Raw genomic sequence first — 19543 nt, 5'->3', positions numbered from 1 at the left:
ATTACAATAAAAAATATTATTTTAATAAATTACATAAAAAATATATTAAAAACAACCACTAACTCAAGAAATCCAATTCATTCGTGGCGTTTCATATCATAAATGACACCACCTGAGTTTGATGTCGTTGTTGCCGTGGTTGCTTGCTCGCACTGCTACTACTAATAATAAATTTCTGTATTGAATATTTAATTTAAACGATCTATATCTCTATCTCTTTATATCTCGGAAGACCTCCCCTTCTGCTTCCCCTTTTCTTTTCAAAGCCTATCCTCTCTCTCTCTCTCTCTCTCTACAACGAATTCTGTTCTCCTCTTCTCTTGTTATATTCAGCTGCCTTGCCTGGCACTACAATATTGCTGCGTGGTTCGGGCATTTTGGACGCGTTTGGCACTTTCAAATTATTTACTAGCTTGCGGTACAGAGAAAGAGTTGAGGAGAGTAGCGATGACAGCGTAGAATAAAAGATTAAGAGAAAGGAAAAAGGAGACATGTCGATGGCGGTGGTACAAAAAGAACCAGAGAAGGTGATGAAACTGAGAGGTGGATCAGTGCTGGGAAAGAAGACCATTCTTAAGAGCGACCATTTCCCTGGCTGTCAAAATAAGCGCTTAACCCCTCAAATCGACGGCGCTCCCAATTATCGTCAGGTTCTCTTTATCCACTTTCTTCTTACCACTAATCTCGCTTTCCCTTTCTATTTTGATTTAAACATTTGAAATTCCCCGATTCAGTTGCATATATCCTTCTCTTTTTTCATATAAGCACCCCCCCCCCCCCCCCCCCCCCCCCCCCCCCCCCCCCCCCCCCCGTTAACTGCTTGCTTGCTTGCTTATAGAATTAGAAAGTTAAGCACGGCCATATTTTAAGAGCCTTGTTTGTCTGCTGATCCCGTAAACCAAAAGGCATTGGTCACTGTATTTGATTGACTACACTTTCTTATATTAATGAATTTGTCATTAATAATTATTATCATCATCATGATTTTTGACTTATTTGTGGTTGTTTTGATAGGCGGAATCGTTACCTGTTCACGGTGTTGCGATTCCAACAATAGAAGGATGTCGTAATGTTATTAAGCACATAAGAGGCCGGAAAGATGGGAAGCAAGCACAAGTTTTATGGTTTAACCTTCGTGAAGAACCGGTAAAGCTATTTGCCAATATGCACCCGCACCCCCCTGTTTTTTTCTCCTTGTCGTTCTTTCTGCTGTGCTTAATTATTGCAGTGGGCTCTGATTATTGCTTATTTTTTTATTAACTAAAATGGATAATTAGTGCTGAAAATGCTAGCAGAAGCAACATAATGATTAAACTCATGTCAAACTTTATGTCAATAACTGTCGGATGTTTCTAGGCCTTTTCCCCTTATACTTAGGGTTCTTCTGAGTGTATAGGAATTTTTTAAAAAAATATTTTTTATATGAAAATATATTAAAATAATATTTTTTTTAAAAAAATATTTTTTAATAAACACATTAAAATAATCTAAAAATATATAAAAAAATAATTTTAAACAAAAATAATTTTTAAAAAATCATTCAACACATGTTGCACCGCAACCCCAAATTAATCCACATGTTACAGTTGTCACATTGTTTTTTCTTTTTTTTCTTTTCATTGAAACAGTTGGTGTACATTAACGGACGTCCCTTTGTCTTGCGTGATGTGGAGAGGCCTTTCTCCAATCTTGAATATACGGTATGCTACTTGTAAAGGATTTTTTTTTTTCAACTTGCTTTTACCTTAATCTGATATTTCTTTTCTTACCGTGCTTGTATCTCACTTGTATCTCATGTTTACCTTCTAAAATCTCCGTATTGTATTGTTGAATTTTTGTGCTCTCCTGTAGCTTTAAAACTAAAATGGTTTCCTTGGTGATGTAAATGCGAGGATTTTCTCAGTTAAAACAAATTCCCTCTCTAACATTCAGGATCGTTTGATTTAATTCAACGTGGTTTACAGAATCTCTCATTCATGTTCGATTTTCTGTGAATGAGGATGTTTAGTAAAGATAATATGTTCTCTCAAGCAGTTCATGGCGTTTGCATACTAACCTGTATGGGTGTAAATTCACAGGGTTGACAACAGCAGTCATGCAAACAAGTACTACTTTATATTTGTTATATAAACTTGATAGTGACCTTCTGTGCTCAAATAGGGAATAAACAGGTCCAGGGTTGAAGAAATGGAAGCTCGGTTGAAAGAGGATATTCTGATGGAAGCTGCAAGGTATTTACTGTGACTGAATGCTGTGTTATCATTGGTTTCTAATGATACTTCATTTTTACCTTTGGTGACTATTGGTCTGAACTATAATAACTATAGTTGCGTATTTCATTTACAGATATGGAAATAAGATACATGTTACCGATGAACTGCCAGATGGTCAGATGGTGGACCAATGGGAACCAGTCTCATGTGATTCTGTGAAGACACCAGTAGAGGCATAATCATGGAACTTATTCTGCTTGTGGAATAACTAAACACAATTAATCTACTAATTTTCTAACTTATTGTTGCAACTTGATTCCATTGTGAAGGTGTATGGGGATTTGCAAGTAGAAGGACATCTGTATGATTATGAACGAGTTCCTATAACTGATGAAAAATCACCAGAGGAGCAGGACTTTGATATCTTAGTGAGTTTCATATCTTGTTTAGAACCTACTGATCTTTTTTTTTTTAAAATAAACTATACTAATAGTTGTTTCGTTAGATTCCTTGTCAATTCAACTATCAATTATTTGTTTACAGAGGAATTTTGCTTTGCTTCTTATTTTTATCAAATGCACATGTAGATTACTTGTAACTTAGGCAACGTTTCTATGACCTTGTTGAATTCAAGTGCATAACTTGGAAATGAAAATTTCGAACTCAACCTTTTGTTGCCTTAATCTAAAGTGACTGTTAAGGACTGTTCAGTTGTTATTTGTATGTGGAAGGTTGTATTTTATGTCCGCAAACATATGAAAAACTTTGTTACCTTCTAATAAATGATAGTTTTTCTGAACTATAGTCATACAGGAGCAAAGATATCAGATACCCAACATGTTAGGTATGCTAAAAACGACTTCTGCATTTGGGATCACATGGTACAGTTGGCTGTTTGATTGAAATGGACATTGCAATTATTTCCTTGCCACCATATCTTTCAGAAAATAACAATCCATTTGGATATGCTCTACTGTCTTTCTCTTCCTCTTCTCTTTTTCCATATATTTACTAGTGGGGTATTTTGAGTTCCTTTGGGCCACTGCTTAGGATAGGCTGTGCTCGGTCATGCCAGCTCTTGACATGATATGGGCCTGTGTTGTTTATTTTTAGGAAGAGGCTCTACTCATGATTGTCCATGCGTGTTAAAATTTCAAAAAATATCCATGTGAAGACTTGAATCCATGACCAGTCCATACCCTAGTCCAAGTCTTAACTACTTGTGCTAGCCTACAATTTGTTGTCTCCTTGAACATTAGATTTTCTCTTGATGGCAATTCTACCTATCCTGAAGCCTTAAACTGAACCAGGATCTATCAGAAACTGGATTCCAATTTGGAAATGAACTGCTGTACCATAGCTCCATGCCTACTGACAAATTTATCTGGCATCCTCAACCTTGAATGAGTACGTGAAAGAAGATATCATAGTCAGAACAGTGGAATTTCAGAATACCTTGTGTCTTCAAAATATCAATTTTTGAAGACAAATGAGAGAATATTTTTTACAAACAATATGCAGCCAAATTCCTTTTTATGTTTAAATGCAATGATGCATGTTGTTGTTCCAACCATGAACCATGGAAATCCAACTCTGCAAAAAATTTGTTTCAGATGTTTGTTCAAGTATGATCAGTATTCAGTTTTTCTAAAAGACATTTGCCTGCTTTCTTTGTTTCAGGTCGATAGAATTTATCAGACAGACTTGAATACAGATATAATATTTAACTGTCAAATGGGGCGTGGAAGGACTACAACTGGGATGGTTATAGCAACTTTGGTATACCTCAATCGGATTGGAGACTCTGGTAACATGCTCTCTTTTTTCCACTTCTCTTGCAATCTATTGAATATCCCAGCTGTCAGCATTCTTTTCAAAATAATTTAATTTGTATCTTGCATGTTACCTCAGTTCTTGATCTTGGTTGTCTGGTTGAATTTCAGTGTTATAAGATGAGTTTTATATTGGTCATTCTCCATTTTTTTTCTAGCTGTTTTTGCTCCTTTTCATTGAATAGTTTTCACTGATTTTCCTTTTATTCCATGCACTTCCATGTCAGGGTGTTCAGTGTAGGGAGGATCAATCCATTGTTATATTTGTGTTTTGATTGTATTTTTGGGAAAAAGGCTGAAGGTTCCATAACTTCAGTTTTCCATTCATTAGTATAATATCAAATCAATTTAAAAAGTCAGCAAATTTCGATCCTTCTTTTACCAGGTTGATGTATGTAGGTGGAAAAACTTGTTCCAAGATATGTAAGTGTATATGGAGATGGAGAAACTTGTTCAAAGACATCAGCCAGAGCTCCCCATTCATAATCTGTTTCATCAAAACTTGTAAACCTGACCTAGTTTGGTTAATGCCTCTTGCATTTATGTGGAGGATTGGGACGTGCAGGAGCCTTTATAGCACAGATCCATTGCTGTTTATAACAGTTCCAAATCCCAAACTAACCACAGACTTGGACAATGCATATGCTCTCTCCATCCCATGGTATTGAAAATTGATATATTGTGGTTGATTCTCTATGCTAAAAATTAAAAATTCCCTCAACATGAATAATTTTAAATCTTTGATAACTTGAATTCTGAGTTCTTTTTTTAAAATAAGTTAAAAAAATTATGATTTGTCAATAAAGAGATATATAAAGGGATGAATGTACTTGATTATGAATATTTATCAAATGTTCCTCAAGAAAAAAAACTGAAAACATTCCTTGCTCCAATGCTGTTAAAATTATTCTAATGGCATACTAGAGAATGCTCTTCCTAGGTTCTACTATAAAGCAATGGCAAATTTGAGCCGTCATTTATTGAGGAGCAGATTTGAGGTGGATTTGGTATACGGTCACTAGAAATGGTGCATAAGGATACATGACCCCAAGTAGTTTGGGATTGAGGGCTTGGTTGCTGTTGTGTGTATAGAAGAGCAGATTGATTTGTCATTCATATGTCATCTCCCGCAAATTCTATCTTCATATTCTCCATATGAGATCTCCTTATACTTAATATGCTTCAAACTTGAAATCCTATTAGATGGAGCAAATTGACCTTATACTGCTGTAATTAATCATCTTTACCACAATATGAGAGAGTGTGGTTTTCAGTCCATCTCTTCACTTTCCACAGATGCATACAGTCATAGATGGGGATACTTTTTAAATTTTGTTCTTTAAAGAATATCATTTATGCTCTAATTTTAAAATCTACTGACTGTATGGGGATTTCTTAGGAAATGCCAAGAGCAGTGTGCTAACATAGAGAAGAAATTGATTAACAATCTAGGACGGTGGACTAGAACTTGAAATGATACAGGAAAAATGATGTTGCTTTAAAGTTATCCGCTATCTACTATTTAAAGTACTACCCAGTCTAAGATCAGGTTGGAATGTGGTATTCCTTGTCAATTTTCATCTTTGGTGTGAAATATGAGAGAACGGTCATGCACATGTTGATGAGAACCCAGTAAATAGGAGCCCTGGTTGGATAGATAAACAGATTGCTTCAAATGATTTGTTGATAAACTTTCCTTTTTAACATGAATTTCAATTATAATTTTGATAGTAATTGATTTTGTTGAAAGGAGTGTGGTTAAATGTTTTAACCATGATAGTTACTGATGTTGTCTTTGTCATCATGTCATGTGACAATAGGCATTCAGCGAACCAATTCAGTGGGGAGAATTTTTGACTTTGGTTTGAATGTCAATGAAAATTTGCCAAACTCAGAGGATGCTCTTCGCAGAGGAGAATATGCAGTCATAAGAAGTTTGATCCGGGTTTTGGAGGTAGTTAATAATAGCTCTAGCTCTAGTTGGTTTTTTACTTCTCTTTTGGTATTTAGTTATTTTGTTAGTGCTTTCATTGTCCTTGGAAGCACTTGACATTTTTTGAAATTTAATAATTAGTGACATGCATTAGGGTGGCGTTGAAGGGAAAAAACAAGTTGATAAAGTCATTGACAAGTGTGCCTCCATGCAGGTATGGGTCTATAATATATCCTGATCTGGTAAGGTATAGATTTGTAAGAAGAATGGGATTTTTGCATCTGTTTTTCATTATATTTCTCACCTAAATGATGTGTTTGAACTACAGAACTTGCGTGAAGCAATTGCCAATTATCGCAATAGTATTCTTCGTCAATCTGATGAGATGAAGCGAGAGGCATCACTTTCATTTTTTGTGGAATACTTGGAAAGATATTACTCCCTCATATGTTTTGCTGTGTATATACACTCTGAGAGGGATGCTCTCCGTTCTAGTTCTTTTGGTCATAGTAGTTTTGCAGACTGGATGCGAGCCCGGCCAGAACTTTACAGCATTATTCGTAGGTAAAGATATGTGGTGCTGGTTTTGGTTTATTTTATGGAAATATCAGACTTGTATTCTATGTTTCTAACATATCAAATTGAAAGAGTGAAGGTTGTGATTTGTATGCATGAGTACTGACAATTCTGTTGCCTTTCCAATTTGTTAAATTGTTGGGTGCTTCAATCCCTTCTCCATGATATGTTTTTTCTATATATGTAAGCTTAGGAAGTTTAATGTGCCTGAAAATTGTGTTCCAGTGATATTCTCCCCCATAAGCCTATTGTGAGATATCATTTTGCCTTGGTTGCTTATCTTGAACTATGTTTTTGTCATACCTTGGCACAACATCTTCTGTTATTTTTTGTGGACATTAAAGTGTTTGTCCCAATCACACATTTACAAGGCCACATATACAGAAAATGTTTATTTTCAGCATGCAGTATGGGCTATTATTTTTAAAAGACCTTGAATTAAGATACTCATGTCGGACACTTAACAACAAAAATGTATAACAATCAAAGTCATCCGGTGCTTGTATGGACAGTTATGAGACTGAACCCTTTGTTGAAGGATATCATTTTTCTTAGCTCTTCTTCAGGAAACTTGTTGACTTATTATATTTGTAACAGTATATAGATTATCTAAAAGCAAGCAAACTCAATCTGGTCAAACATATATTTCAACACCATTACTTTCGCACTTGCTTTACATTCCATGTCCAGGTTTTGGTATAGTTATGTTCCAATTAGACTGCAAACTTATATATCAATACATGTCTGCAGACCATAGATCATGTGGGACTTATTTTGCTTTAACCATCCTTGTTGCAGGTTGCTCAGGAGAAACCCAATGGGTGCTCTTGGATATGCGAGTCCTAAGCCATCTCCAATGAGGATGGCTGAATCTGCTGATGGCCGACCTCATGAAATGGGTGTAGTTGCAGCCTTGAGAAATGGGGAGGTTCTTGGAAGTCAGACTGTTTTAAAAAGTGACCACTGTCCTGGCTGTCAAAACCCTAGTTTAACAGAGAGAGTGGATGGTGCACCTAATTTCAGAGAAGTTCCTGGTTTTCCAGTTTATGGAGTAGCAAATCCTACAATTGATGGTATTCTTTCTGTCATTCAGAGAATTGGCAGCTCTAAAGGTGGTTGCCCAGTTTTTTGGCATAATATGAGAGAAGAACCTGTTATATACATAAATGGAGAGCCATTTGTGCTCCGTGAGGTTGAAAGACCATTTAAAAACATGCTGGAATACACGGTAAGGATTCTTTTACTTTCACATAGATTACCAACTCATCAGCCTCATTGAAGTGGAGGTGCATGTGGCAGATAGTAGACCTTTACTAGTTCTTTCATTAACCGAATAACTGCCTTCAGGATCATTAGCATCATAGTGTACAAATATAATTTATCTGAATAGAAAAACCATTCCAAGCATGTTTGAAAGAAGGAGAGGGTTGATCATGCAATGATGCTAGTTGACTACTTGACCCGTGATGAATTAACACTAATGACCTTGATAGTCTTTTCCTGGTATGAATGTCCTTCAATATCTTATTCATAGAAACCATATAACCATGTCATTTTTCATTGTCTGTTATTAGATCTCTTGTTAAAAAAGATTTTCAATGTAAATACTGGCTACTTAGCTCTCTTTTCTTGATGGATATAGCACACACATGTCAAAAGTTCATTCATTGAGGCAGACATAATCTTGCCTCACACTCATCTGGGAGGCTCCCCGATGGAATCCCATGAATTTTGTCAAGATGGAACATTAGTTGGAGTTCTGGACAATTGCTATACATTCCTTTTTATAATGGAGGAAAAGCTTTTACGAACTGTTAAAAATACATGACTTCTGTAGGGTTTCAAAATTAACTAAATTATGTTCATATTATGGGTGCATAAGATTCTGTGCCTGGCATATATTTTCTAGAATCGGGCTATATTCCATTTTGAGGCGGACCAACTTTTTTCTGTTTTTTGTTAACTTTGCTCATTTTTTTTTTCATGGTTCTCTTGACCCATGTTTAATAAAGTCGATATTATGATGACCACATTCAGGGAATTGGTCGTGAGAGAGTGGAGAGGATGGAAGCTCGACTGAAAGAAGATATCTTGCGAGAAGCTGAACGCTATGGAGGTGCTATAATGGTCATTCATGAAACAGATGATGGTCAAATCTTTGATGCCTGGGAGCATGTAAATTCTGATTCTATTAAGACCCCACTTGAGGTGTTTAAATGCTTAGACACTGATGGTTTTCCCATTAAGTATGCCCGTGTTCCAATCACTGATGGTAAAGCTCCTAAAAGTTCTGACTTTGACACTTTGGCGATGAATATTGCTTCTGCTTCCAAGGATACTGCTTTTGTTTTCAATTGCCAGGTTAAAATTTCTTTCTTGCACTGCTGTTGTTGGACATGTGAATGGATGTTCTTCATTAATTTCCATGGAACTGCTTCCTGTTGTTTTTTATATTTTTAAATTGTGCTAACTCTTTTTTTTGCTTTTGTCCTTTGCCTGAATGCCACTTTAATAAACACAGATGGGAAGGGGAAGGACTACAACTGGCACTGTGATTGCTTGCCTTCTGAAACTTAGAATAGATTATGGGAGACCAATTAGAGTCTTAGCTGATGATGTGAACCATGAAGAGGTGGAAAGTGGAAGCTCAAGCGGTGAAGAAACTGGAGGTGACACTGATGCAACCACCTCTGATGTTGGCAGTTTAAAAACTGACATGGAACAAGGTCGTGCTTTTGGCATTGATGATATCCTGCTGCTGTGGAAGATAACAAGATTATTTGATAATGGTATGGAATGCCGAGAGGCCTTAGATGCTATTATTGATAGATGTTCCGCTCTTCAGAACATACGCCAAGCTGTTCTGCAATACAGGAAGGTGGTCAATCAACAACATGTTGAGCCAAGAGTCAGGAGAGTGGCATTGAGCCGTGGTGCTGAATACTTGGAGAGGTACTTCTGTTTAATTGCCTTTGCAGCATATCTAGGAAGTGAAGCATTTGATGGGTTTTGTGGACAAGGAGAATCAAGGATGACATTTAAGAGCTGGTTGCATCAAAGACCTGAAGTCCAAGCAATAAAATGGAGCATTCGATTGAGGCCAGGCCGTTTTTTCACTGTCCCGGTATATTTTCTTATTCCTTTTCACTTGGAAACTCTAGGGCTTTTTGACTGCATTGTTTCTCTATGCTACGGATTTCCTCTTTATCATTATGGTAACCTTGGCATTTGTGTTTTTTTTTTTTAATTATTATTATTATCACAAGCAGGAGGGGTTGAGAACACCACAGGAATCTCAGCATGGAGATGCAGTAATGGAGGCCACTGTCAGGGTTCGCAATGGTTCGGTTTTGGGTAAAGGTTCTATACTCAAAATGTATTTCTTTCCTGGTCAGCGGACTTCTAGCCACATACAAATTCATGGAGCACCAAATGTTTACAAGGTATGCCCATATCTGGATTATATTGATGATGGACCCTTGGTGGAATATCCTTTTTGACACTCCTATTTTTATTTTTAAATATATTTTGTTTTATTTTGCATTTTCCTTTCACTAATTCAGATCACAGACACACAAACTCACACTCGTACACACTGACAGACAAGTTTCTGTGGAAAGTGTGAATACAAAGGGAGAGGTACTTACATTCTGATGGAAATTCCTGTTTTTAAACCCAATGTTTCTTATGCATCAGGTGGATGGCTACCCTGTGTATAGCATGGCAACTCCAACGATTGCTGGTGCCAAAGAGGTGCTGGCATATTTGAAGGCCAAGCCCAAGATAGGAGGATCTCTGGCTCAGAAAGTGATATTGACTGATCTCAGAGAAGAAGCAGCTGTTTACATAAATGGCACACCATTTGTCCCCAGGGAGCTAAATAAACCTGTTGACACGCTCAAGCATGTTGGAATAACTGGTCCAGTGGTCCGTCGTCGTTGAATTTCTTTTGCCGCAAAGAGCTATCTATTAAGCGAAGTATCTTACTAACTTCCTTTCTTTCAACTTTTATGCAGTTAGAACTCATGGAGGCTCGACTAAAAGAAGATATAGTATCTGAGATTAGACGGTCTGGTGGTCGATTGCTTTTACACCGTGAAGAATATGATCCAGCAACAAATCAGTCCTGTATCATAGGATATTGGGAGAACATCTCTGCAGATGATGTGAAGACACCTGCTGAAGTGTATGCTGGTCTTAAGGATGAGGGTTATGACATGACTTATAGGAGGATTCCATTAGCCAGTGAGACTGAGGCTCTAGCTTCTGATGTTGATGCAATACAGTATTGTAAAGACGAGTAAGTACCAAAATTCTCTGTTTCTTATTAACCACAATTTGTCATTTTAGTTATAAATGTGGTTGCAATGTTTCTATCAAGTATTTGATAACTGTAGTAAGTGGAACTTGGAAGATGGTTATTTTTTCTGGGGTTCAGACTGCTGTTTAAGTCTCTCTGGCAGCAGCAATCACATTTTTTTTGAAAAAAAATTCTCTCAAGCACCTGTTTTAATAACAAAAAAGAGTAGTACTGCCAGGTTACAATTTTTTTTTTGTCCATGGTGGATATCGCTTCATAATTGTGCCCTTTTGTTTCTCCAATTGTTCCAGTTATTTCTAGTCCAAAGGTTACTGAAAGCCTAAAGTAAAGCATATTACTTTGCAGACTTTGGAAATGGTAACTGATTTATTGATCTCTGGCAATAATGTTAGTTGTCCACCCCAATTTTGTCAAATATGAGACCATTCCTTGTTTCTGGACATTATGATAGTGATTGTGATGTATCTGGTTAGTTCTAAATGATGGTAAAGTCATACTGAAAGGAAGCAATCAGCTGTCAATTAGTAGCATATGTTACTTTACTGAGTAGTACGAAGAATTTAGATAAATTAGAACTTCAAGCAGTCTGCAGTTCTTGACAACTGTCTTTTTGAGTTAAACAGTAGTAACTTCCTTTTCCATAACTATTTGCAAATGCTTGGTGGGAAACACACTCTTAGCATTCCAACAGTTTATTTCCTTAAAACAGATTTTGATGTATGTAGCCCTTGACAAATAGGTTGGTCTGAGGTTTAGTTTAGTTGGGTGTTTATGGAAGCAGATGTCTATTATATTTAGTGTTAATTGGAGTTTTGACACTCGGGCTTTCCACAATTTATGTTCTGTACAAGGATTGCGGGCGTTATCTGAGAGATTTTTTTGGCATCATTCTAAATATAGCCTTTTTATAAAATTGTACTTGATTGCAGAGATATTTTATAAATCTAGCTAAATTTTGTTTGTAGCTGTGCTGGGAGCTACCTTTTTGTTTCACATACAGGGTTTGGAGGTGTTGGCTATGCAATGGCAATTATTTGTATTAAACTTGATGCAGAAGCAAAGTTGACATCAAAGATTTCACAAACAATGGTTAGTAGCAGACCTTCGTCTTCTTTGTCCGAAGCAAACTTACCTTCTGAATTGTCTGATGAAGAAGCACAGAGGATGGGAGATTACCGTGACATACTTAGTCTTACAAGAGTTCTCGTTCATGGTCCGAAGAGCAAAGCAGATGTTGACATTATAATTGAAAAGTATGTCCATTTTTATTTTAGTTCCTTCTTCATATGAAAGCAAAGGCAATAACTAAATGCATGATTAAATGATAGTCATGGAGGCATGATTCTATTAAAAAAAGGAAGATAGATTCTCCATAACTTTGAGAAAAGCAGAAGGTGACGATGTGTTACTGATTGGCTTGCTATCCTGTCAATTTGGAATGAAAAATCCTTACAGCTATGGGTCATTTTGTTGTGTGAAGTTATGTTTTGTTTTAGTTGTTTCCTACGTTTTCTGATTAGTTGGTCCCCTTTGCCATGATTAGATCTGTCGTGCTGAAACCTTCCTTCTTTTTCTCAAAAGGTGTGCAGGTGCAGGACATTTGCGTGACGATATTCATTATTACGTCAAGGAACTTTGGAAGTTTCCTGATAGTGACGATGAGCAACGTGCATGCCTCTTGGATATGGGCATTAAGGCTTTAAGGTTTGTTTATATGCCTTGGCAATTTAATCTTAGAACGTATGCTAAGTAGATTGTTGCAATCCTCCTTTTCCTTTGGTGGATCTGCCTGGTCCTTGTTGCTTTTCATTAATTCACATAGAAAGCCACAAGGTTTGCACTCGCATGATATTCCATTATGGTTTGGTAACTTGGACCAAGTTGGATTGACATTGCCTATGGGAAAGGCGTGGGTTCCCTCGAGAGAGATGGACTTTATTTTTATTTTTTTTATTATTACGATTATTATTATTATTATTATTATTATTATTATGAACACTGCAGTGGGTGGCTTCATGGCTCCTTTTAGCAATTCTATAGAGCGTATGGCATTTTATGACCAATTGTTTCTGCATTTTTTTCAGGAGGTACTTCAATCTGATCACATTCAGATCATACCTTTACTCCACGAAAGCAAGCAAAACGAAATTCACATCATGGATGGATTCAAGGCCTGAACTAAGAAATCTATGTAATAATCTCAGGATCGATAAATAATTCCAGGCATTTAAGATTCCCTGCAAATGTATTTTTGTACAGCTAGTCATGTGTAGTTTCTTTGCTAAATAGCCTTCTCTTACTCCTTGTTCCTCTCCGTTGCAAGCTTGCTGAGAAAAGTAAAAGAGCACACGAGTCTTAGAACTGATTCATGAACAAACAATACATAGGCGTGGGTCTTTGGCCTCTATATGACATATCTGTTCATGTTTGACCCCTGTCAGGTTTGGCTTTTTGAAATTTGATTTGAGAGGGGAAATGGGAGGTAAACAGGTTTAATATAGAAAATAATATAATAGAACTGTGCTTCGTTTTTATTTCTCAGTTCCATTGCTATTGTGTGCCTTGTGTAATGGATTGGATGATATAGTTATCTTTTTAATATAACTTAAGTCAATGAATGGATATCAAAAATTAATCGCAGCGCGAATAATTCGGTTAATTGCTTTTAAAAAAAATTGATTTTTTTATTTTTTATTTTAAATTAATAGTTTTTAGGGTTTTTAGATTATTTTAATGTATTAATATAAAAATAATTTTTAAATATAAGCAATTACAATTACAACATTGCTGAAAGCAAAGCCAAGATCTTTTAAAAATGGGTTCTTGATAGAAGAGTGCACGAGGACATGGATAATCTTTAAACACAACCTTACGCATTCCTTTCAAATGTGTGATTTACTGCTGTGAAATTTACTTCATGCATGCATTCTAAAAAAAAAGAGAGTGATTTCATGGGGGCGGGTCACTCGGCTCAAAACCTCGAGATATTTCTGTTCAAAGAACAAATTCGCAACATTTAAATGCGATGATTCTGGCCGTTATGGAAACGGTGACAACAATTATTCTGCACTATACATTACACTAAAACAATTGGGGTAAAGCTGTACAGTGAAACAGATCACATGAACCCCTCTCTCTCTCTCTCTCTCTCTCTCTGTTTCCTTCGATTCCCTTCTTCTTCTTTTTTTTTCCATCTGACTCGTCCTTTATTTATTTTATTTTTAAATTTCATCATTTAATTTAATGGTAGGTTAATATTGAGTTTTTTTTATTGTTTTTTAATTTTATTTATTAATATCTAATTAATTTTAAATTGATTTTTATAATTTAATTTAATTTATTTTTTATAAAATTATTACAGTTTCAAATAAATATCCTAATGTTTGTTTTGTATTTAATTTTATAAGTATATATTTCTATTATTATATAATTAAGTAAAAAATAATTAAAAAAAATAAAGTTATCAAATCCAATAAAATTCATGACTCGAATCACGAGTTTGATGAATGAAGCTGCGGCTTGATTTAAAATTGAGTTATTGGGATGAATTTATGCTAAACCATTCCTTATAATCTAAATATTTTTTTTATGTTCAAACTTTTTTTTTTATCTGACTAACGCAGGCCTATAAACTAGTAAAAAAATAAAACTAATTGATGTAGTGAATTTATTATACAGTGCACTATGGACAAAAATATTGTAAATTCCAGTCCCAAAAGCAATAGATTTATGTGAGAGATTTTAACTTGCGAGACTGTAGATCAATAATATTAGCAGTTGAGGGAGACTCCTCCAAGACAACCTCGTAGCCGTCACCCCAGCTCTCCATTCCTTGGGCCAGGAGTTGCCAGAAGAGCCCACCAGTAAATGGGCCTCCTCTTATGACACTATTGTATATATCGCTGTAGATTTTCACAAAATAAGTGTCCCTTTTCTGCAGGCTATTTCCAGGAAGCTTTGAAGACTTGCCAAACTCTCCTATAACGAGTGGTTTTCTAAGCACTGAACTGGAGTCTTGGACATGGGCTTGGATCCATCTATCCACGAACGAAGCTTGCTCGTCTTCGCTTGAGTTTTGCAACCTGCCATTGCATCAATCTAGTAAGACTCGAGAATAGTTATAATTCTTGATGAAGGAACAGTACTGAGTAAATGATAGAGAAGGCAATAATTACCATTGCTCAGGGTAGAGATGAATGGTGGCAAAATCTATGTGCGGGATTTGGTTGTTGGAGATAAAGTCAGTGCCAACAAGGTAGCTGCCAGGATTTGATTCCTTCTTCGAGTCACCGTAAAACCCTTCTAGCCCTATTTCAAGAAGATGGTAATTATCAATGGATTTAACGTGTGCTGCCATTTCATTGACCCAGTCCTGCAATAATCACCGTAACAGAGACTCTGCATCGTTATCCCCATCTAGTATATAGTCATACCGCACATGTAGAGCCCAAAATGGGAACAAATACAGATTAGCAATGGTGACATTAAGCAAAGAGTGTGAGCTTCCAAGCATTTCTATTGCTCCTTTCATTCCTAGTTTTTAATGATTACATTGTTGAATCATGAATTTCTTTCATCCTAAAAGAGACTGTCATTTGCTGGGATTGTTTTTTTCTCATTATAATTTGTTGGATCTTATTACTGTGATCATCTTGAGATTGGCAATGAAAGAAATTAGATATACCTGGATTAGCTTTCCAGAAGTGTCATTTGAACGGGGTTCGTTTATCAGTTCCCATGCAAAGATAGTGGGATCGTCTTTATATGCAACTCCTGTTATCGAGTTGATCCTCGTGAGCACTGCCTGCACATATACTGTTTTTTAGCGGCAAGAGAGATTGAAAGCTAGGGTCCAACAGTTGCTCAAACCAAGATAACCGTGACTCTGACACTGACACTATAAGCTAGCGATGGTTTTACCAAGTCAAAAGGCATTAATGGTTAACTTGTTTCAAGAATTTAATCACATTAATTCTATCCATTAATCATCTTCCACTGTCTTTAATTAGCTATCAGTAATTGAAAACATTATGCCCTCGCTTCAGAGACATTCATTTCCTTTAACAGAGATAAATATTAGACATGGAAGATGTTTTAACATCAAATTAAATGCCCTTTTGAAAGAAACGCTTTAGATGTGTATAAATTAATAATTCTAATAGTGATAATAATTGAGTAAATGAAACAACAAATTAAGAAGATTTGTCCATGGAAAAATGATGGCTAATGTAAAGGAGGGTATACTGATGAATGAGTTACCGTGACATGGTTCTGGTAGTATTCTTTGACAACAGAGTTTGTATAGAACTCGTCGTAATCACTTAACTGCTGATCACGTTCCCTTGCCCACTCAACATATTGTGATCTACCGCCATAATCTTTGAAGTTATTCACCAAGCTCAGTATCAGATAAATCCCATATTTCCTAGCTTCTGATACCACGAAGTCCAATCCCTGGGAAGAATAGTAAGAACATATATACTTATTCGGCATGCAACAGCTCGAGAAGAATTAATTGTAGGAAAATCAAGAAACGAAGAAAAGTATACCTTGAACATGTCCTCGTTGTAGATACCTGGAGAAATCTGGAGGGGCTTATCATTTCCACCATCGCTGAAAGCCCAAGTTCTAGCAATATTCATGCCATACTTGGAGGCTTGCTGGAATGCAGATGTGACTTTGCTCCTCGTAGATGGATCAGATGACATGTACATCATCCAAAATGCATTGAAACCATTTAAGTATAGAGGCTTATTGTTCACTACAAAATGGGTTCCATTTGTTCTAGCAAAAACACAGTGATGAGTTGGAGAAGATTGATCAGCCTGGCAACAATATTGTCCATGGTGGAAGATAACCAAAAGGGCCATTGAAAAGAAACTGTTCAACCACTTCATCTTGCTTAACACGAATAAACTGGCGTCTAATGTTCTGCACACTAAAGAAAAAGAAGGGGGGGAATGTGCGTGGGATGGGCTGCGGATTGGTAGGCTGATGGCGAAGGGTTTTTAAAGACACCATGGCAGCATGCCTGTCAAGAAACTGAATGATTTATTTTATTTTATTTTATTTTCCACAAGGAAAACTGAAATTGGTATTCAAGGCATGCACGCGCGTAGCCCACAAAAGAAATTTAATACCATATACATGCCCTTAAGAAAAATATTCCTTTAATTAAGATACAATATTTTAAGTGCAAGGTTAAATGCTTTAATTATACCATATATAATGAAAATAAATATATCTTACGAAAAATATTTTCACAATGAATTGACTTTCTGAGGGAAAATAGAAGTTAGTTTCTGATTAATGAAAGAAATAACAATAAGAGATTAGTTTTCTAGATTGTACGGAAAAAGGGACCAACAAGTTTAATCATATGCTTTTTTGTAGTAGGAAGTTTATATTATTCATACTGTGATAATCCATATAATATAATATACTAATGTATCTCTAGTCTAACCTAATGGTAGTGTGCTTCTTGCAAATGCAAGAGGACACACTATTAATTAAATTTTTTTTTGATAAAATAACATTATTTTTTTATAAAATAAAATAAAATAGTATAGTTTATGTTTATCACGACTAAGAAAACACATTGTATGGGCGTGTATTTACCCTCTTCTAATGAATTTAAAAGTATAGCATAAGTTTAAAGTACCTTGAGATAATATTTGATACTCCACTAAAACATATTGATGATGAGATCTTGTACAAATATTCATTAATTTATAATTTGATTACATTAAATATTTATGAATCTTAATATGATGATTTGAAACCATTGCAAGTATGTTAGAACATACATGCTACCCATGTTTGTCAACATTTTATTCACAAATCTCACCGAGAATTATATGCATCTCATTTATCTAATATCTCTTATGAAGTTTGATGTGATTCCTACATATATTTGAAGTTTTATTGTGCTAACATGCTTGTACATATATCTATGCACTACTTGCATGAGGAGGGTAAAACAAGTTGAAAAATGTTTGTTATTTTTACGGGTATGGAAATATAACAAAATTTTCACTACATTTTAAATGTTTGTAATAAATTTAAAAAATCACTCTATTGGTTTTTCAAATAGTGACAGTGGTGGGAGCATATTCATGTGAATTGTCCCCAACTTTAGTTAATAATAGAAGTCAATGAAGAAATGACAATCTCTAATGAGCAACTTGTCAACACATGTTTTCATTAGAATCTCATTGATAATTATTCAACTTAAATTAATACAATTTAATTATTAATAATTTTACAAAAATCAATTTTCCCAATATTTTTAACTTAATAATAAAATTGATAAAATATAATTGATGTCCATTATTTCTTTAATTATAACTTATCTGAGTTTCAAAATTAAACTTAATTTTATTAAATAACAAATAAAAATTAATTTCCTCAAAATCCCAAATAAACTTGAACATATAAATCACGCATTAATATATTAATATTATCTAGGGAAAAATTGTAAAACATTTAAATATACAAGAAAACAAAAAAAAAATACTACAAACAAGTTTTAATAAATTAACTTCAAATATAAATGAATTACACAAAAAATGGGTGAGTTTACTAACTTGGTGGTGTGAAGCTTGATAAAAAAACTAAAACCAAGAGATGAAAACTGATGCTATTAAAAAATGTTGGTTGACTCTAGTAGGTTTGGTGACTGGATTTGCAAGAGCGATTTCAAAATTTAAAGAGATTTAAAGAGGGGGTTGCTAGTATATTTTTTAGCAAATGAAGAAGAAGAAATGAGGAGAGAATTGTTAGGTTTTAATTCATTTAAAATCACCAATAAAAGTTTCATCGATATTAGTGATGTGTAAAATTCTCGATGGAATTTTAATTGATTTTCTTATATTTTTCTATCATGTTGTTATTTCCATCATAAATTATCAACAAAAAATATTTTATCGTTATTTCTATTAGAAATTACCAACAAATTATTCTTCATCACTGTTTTTGCTTCAATCTTGTAAAAACATGTCAAGTCATCATACCATACCTCAATCAGGTTTCTTAATAGGAAAACTTGTAATGCAAGCAATATGTGTAGCTGATTCAAAACATCATAAGTAATTATAAATTTTTAGAATTAATACATGTTGAAATGTCATATTTATTTATAGAGCTTTTAATGCATGTATTTTATTAATATTAAATTTACTTCTTGTTACAAAAGGATTGAGAGGTCGCCTCTATACTTCGGGATCTTGATGAAGCAAACCAAGGATATTATTATACATCTTGTTGGCTCACTATTTACTACACTGCACTTGCATACTTTGATGAGACATTGAGTCTTCATGATGTCGTGATCAAGAATGAGGTCTCTTAAATAAAAATCAGTCATGTTATTAATGAACCCGACACATCTAGTAGATGATGTAGACACAGATAAATAAACTTAGACACAGATAAATAAACTTACTTATATATTATCAATATTTAATGTTGTGTTGTTTGTTAATTATGAGTTTATACTGTGTAACTTTGTTAATTATGAATTTGAGAGATGTGTTTTAATATATTTATAATATTTTTTTTTTGTAATTTTTTGGGATAGTCAAGTTTAAATTCAAATATTTTTTTTTCAAATTTAATTTGGAGTACTAAAATTGAAAATCAAAATATTATAGGTAAAAGAAGTGAAAAT

The 19543-nt window shown here is 34.8% G+C and overlaps 2 protein-coding genes across 3 annotated transcripts; one reads left to right on the top strand and one right to left on the bottom strand.

Moving 5' to 3' along the window:
• Positions 1–212: 212 nt before the first annotated feature.
• On the top strand, positions 213–13408 carry LOC105126204 (paladin). 2 transcript variants are annotated; one of them, XM_011026992.1, is made up of 19 exons: positions 214–650; positions 1015–1146; positions 1629–1700; positions 2161–2231; positions 2347–2446; positions 2543–2641; positions 3894–4020; positions 5866–5999; positions 6133–6192; positions 6307–6542; positions 7353–7782; positions 8592–8915; positions 9076–9678; positions 9824–9997; positions 10251–10481; positions 10571–10854; positions 11841–12128; positions 12457–12579; positions 12960–13408. In XM_011026992.1, exons 1-19 carry the CDS (start codon positions 492–494, stop codon positions 13090–13092), a joined length of 3780 nt encoding a protein of 1259 aa, XP_011025294.1. In that variant the 5' UTR covers positions 214–491; the 3' UTR covers positions 13093–13408. The 2 variants fall into 2 exon arrangements, with proteins under 2 accessions (XP_011025295.1, XP_011025294.1); XM_011026993.1 differs by lacking the exons at positions 11841–12128; positions 12457–12579; positions 12960–13408 and adding an exon at positions 11221–11812 and having other exon boundaries at positions 213–650.
• Positions 13409–14517: 1109 nt separating this feature from the next.
• On the bottom strand, positions 14518–16786 carry LOC105126203 (mannan endo-1,4-beta-mannosidase 4-like). The gene is made up of 5 exons (XM_011026991.1): positions 16425–16786; positions 16135–16329; positions 15560–15679; positions 15051–15247; positions 14518–14957 (listed from the first exon to the last, which is right to left on the bottom strand). Exons 1-5 carry the CDS (start codon positions 16770–16772, stop codon positions 14603–14605), a joined length of 1215 nt encoding a protein of 404 aa, XP_011025293.1. The 5' UTR covers positions 16773–16786; the 3' UTR covers positions 14518–14602.
• Between the last annotated feature and the right edge of the window lie 2757 nt (positions 16787–19543).

This window comes from Populus euphratica, unplaced genomic scaffold (assembly GCF_000495115.2).
Source record: "Populus euphratica unplaced genomic scaffold, PopEup_1.0 scaffold75.1, whole genome shotgun sequence".
Taxonomy (NCBI): Eukaryota; Viridiplantae; Streptophyta; class Magnoliopsida; order Malpighiales; family Salicaceae; genus Populus; species Populus euphratica.
The sequence above is the reverse complement of the archived record's forward strand: the minus strand, read 5'-3'. Positions and strand labels throughout refer to the sequence as shown.